Source organism: Primulina huaijiensis, chromosome 17 (assembly GCF_012295235.1).
Source record: "Primulina huaijiensis isolate GDHJ02 chromosome 17, ASM1229523v2, whole genome shotgun sequence".
Classification (NCBI taxonomy): domain Eukaryota; kingdom Viridiplantae; phylum Streptophyta; class Magnoliopsida; order Lamiales; family Gesneriaceae; genus Primulina; species Primulina huaijiensis.
This window is the reverse complement of record NC_133322.1, coordinates 5454291-5456886: the sequence shown is the minus strand read 5'-3', so window position 1 is coordinate 5456886 and position 2596 is coordinate 5454291. Positions and strand designations below refer to the sequence as shown.

Genomic DNA, 2596 nt, shown 5'->3' with positions numbered 1-2596 from the left:
GATTGTAAGGATGGTTCTAAAAATATTAATAAAAGAGTTAATACGATCTGGCAGAAGATTAGTACCATTCAACCGGATCTAACAATCTTAACATAAAAAATTTTGTGAGACGATCTTATTAGTCAATTTTGTGGGACGAATCTCCTATTTGAGTCATCCATGAAAAAATATTATTTTTATACCAAAAATATTACTTATTATTGTAAATATGGATATGATTGACATGTCTCACAGGAGTCTACATGTTTAGAAATACTCCAAATGCATTGGAAGCGTTAGATCTGGTGAAAATACAAACACAAATTTTCGAGAGGGAAAGATAGCCATCAGAAATTAATATGATGTTGGATCGTCTTCTCGTATATATTTCATATTTTTTGTACTAATGAATTTTCATTTTTAATATCGTAGCTTGCATTTTTTTTTTTGGGTCTTGTTACAATGAATTTTCATTTTTCGTCATAATGTTTTTTTTCCCCAATTTTTGGTTAAAAAAACATCGAGTTAAATAACCAAAAATAAAAAAATATACAAGTTACAAGACTAAAAATGAAAATTTACTATACAAGAAAAAAATTAGAAAAAAAAACATATAAGTTACATGATTAAAAATGCAAATTCAGCAGTAATATACTAAAAATAGAAAAATGCAAATTATAGTACAAAAATTATAATTTTCTGTCCAAAATAATTTTTATTTAGGAAAGTTCAATCGAACTTCTTATACCATTCAAACCAAAAGATGCCCATTACTTTTAACCAAAATCAACAACAATATTCTCGGATAATGGTACACAATAACTCCAATCAAAATTAAATATACCAAAGGAAGAAGATTTCAAATACTTAATTAAGAAACAAGTTGGATATTAGCGGTGATCATGTTAAGCTTTAAGCATACAAGAATTTGCAACTTGCTTACATCCTCACACGTAAATCCACAATCTTTTGCTTTGCGCTGGCATGTGCCTATAAATACTAGCAACCAATTCTCCATATTCCATCACCTTTTACTCCAGAAATATAATATATACATATATACACACACACGAAATGGCTAAATATTACAGTAGCAAATTACTGATCACGTTTCTTTCCTTTGTCATTTTATCTTGTTCGGTTTCTGCGGTGTCACCGAAGTCCCAGTCGCCGTTTAGGGTGGGATTCTACAGCAAATCTTGTCCTCAGGCAGAATTCGTCGTGCAGAAGTACGTGAGCAAATTTGTCAGGCTTAACCCTGGCCTTGCTGCTGGCCTTATAAGGTTGCATTTCCACGATTGTTTCGTCCGGGTACGGCCTCTCGTCTTAGATCTTAATCACCATTAATCTTGATTTTAAATAGACATGATCTTAAATGTAGGATGACGTATATAACGTGTGTGCGTGTATCATTGTATTACAACCTAATCATACGCAGCATATGCATGTTTACGTACATTGTAGGGATGTGATGCTTCATTGCTGTTGGATGGACAAAATTCCGAAAAGGAAAGCATCCCAAATAAGGGAAGCCTGCGCGGCTTCGAGGTGATAGATGCGGCCAAAGCCGAACTGGAGATCCGATGCCCCGGCATCGTGTCTTGTGCGGACATTCTCACATTCGCAGCTCGTGACAGCGCATGGAAAGTCGGCAACATATACTACGACGTCCCATCTGGTCGGCGTGACGGGAACGTCTCCTTAATACTCGAACCCCTTCTGAACTTGCCCCCGCCATTCTTCAATGCCTCAGCTCTCAGAGACAACTTCGCCAGAAAAGGGCTGTCCCTGGATGAAATGGTGACACTCTCCGGCTCTCACTCCATCGGCATTTCGCAATGCTCTTCCTTCTTGAATCGTCTCTACCCGACCGTCGACCCGACCCTTGACCCTAAATATGCTGCATTCTTGAAAAGAATCTGTCCTCCCCCAGTTAATGGAACGACAACAGCAAACCCTGCAGTAAATCTTGATTCTTTCACCCCTAATGTTTTGGATAACAAGTACTACGTGGGTTTGAAGGTGAACAGGGGTCTTTTCATCACGGACCAAACCTTGTATGACAGCCCTTTAACCAAGAAAATTGTCTTGAACAATGCTCGATATGGACATACATGGGCTACGAAGTTCGCAGCCGCCATGGTGAAGATGGGGAAGATCGAAGTGCTCACTGGAACTCAGGGTCAGATCAGGAGAAACTGCCATGTTGTGAATTAACTGATCGGAGCTGCTATTCTATGATTTATTCGCAATTTGCTTTATTGTTTGATGATTTGATTATTTGTATTTTATTCTTTGTTCATGCCAGTTTCTGCTGAAATTTTGTATTTAAACATTTTAATCTGTTTCAATAATTTCTTCAGTTTCCCCTCAGTTGTAGGACTGAAGCATTATCATTGTCGACTTTGTGATCAAGTGGTTTAACAAGAATTAATATTGGCTCGTGAGTTAACAATGAGCAAACGTAAAAAGTCAGCATAATTTAATTTATACAAAATAAATAATAATAATAATAATAATAAAAAGTGAGCCTGCCATCAAATGAAAAATCTAGAAGGTATCTGGCAATCTATTTTTAGTTAAGTTAAAAGACGATAATTAGTAAATGATAGATAAT

At 36.2% G+C, this 2596-nt stretch overlaps 1 protein-coding gene across 1 annotated transcript; it reads left to right on the top strand.

The window, feature by feature from the left end:
- Positions 1 to 1045: 1045 nt before the first annotated feature.
- On the top strand, positions 1046 to 2220 carry LOC140963664 (peroxidase 5-like). Its single transcript, XM_073423067.1, has 2 exons — positions 1046 to 1290; positions 1444 to 2220. The coding sequence occupies exons 1-2, from the start codon at positions 1054 to 1056 to the stop codon at positions 2194 to 2196; spliced, it is 990 nt and encodes a 329-aa protein (XP_073279168.1). The 5' UTR covers positions 1046 to 1053; the 3' UTR covers positions 2197 to 2220.
- The last annotated feature ends 376 nt before the right edge of the window (positions 2221 to 2596 follow it).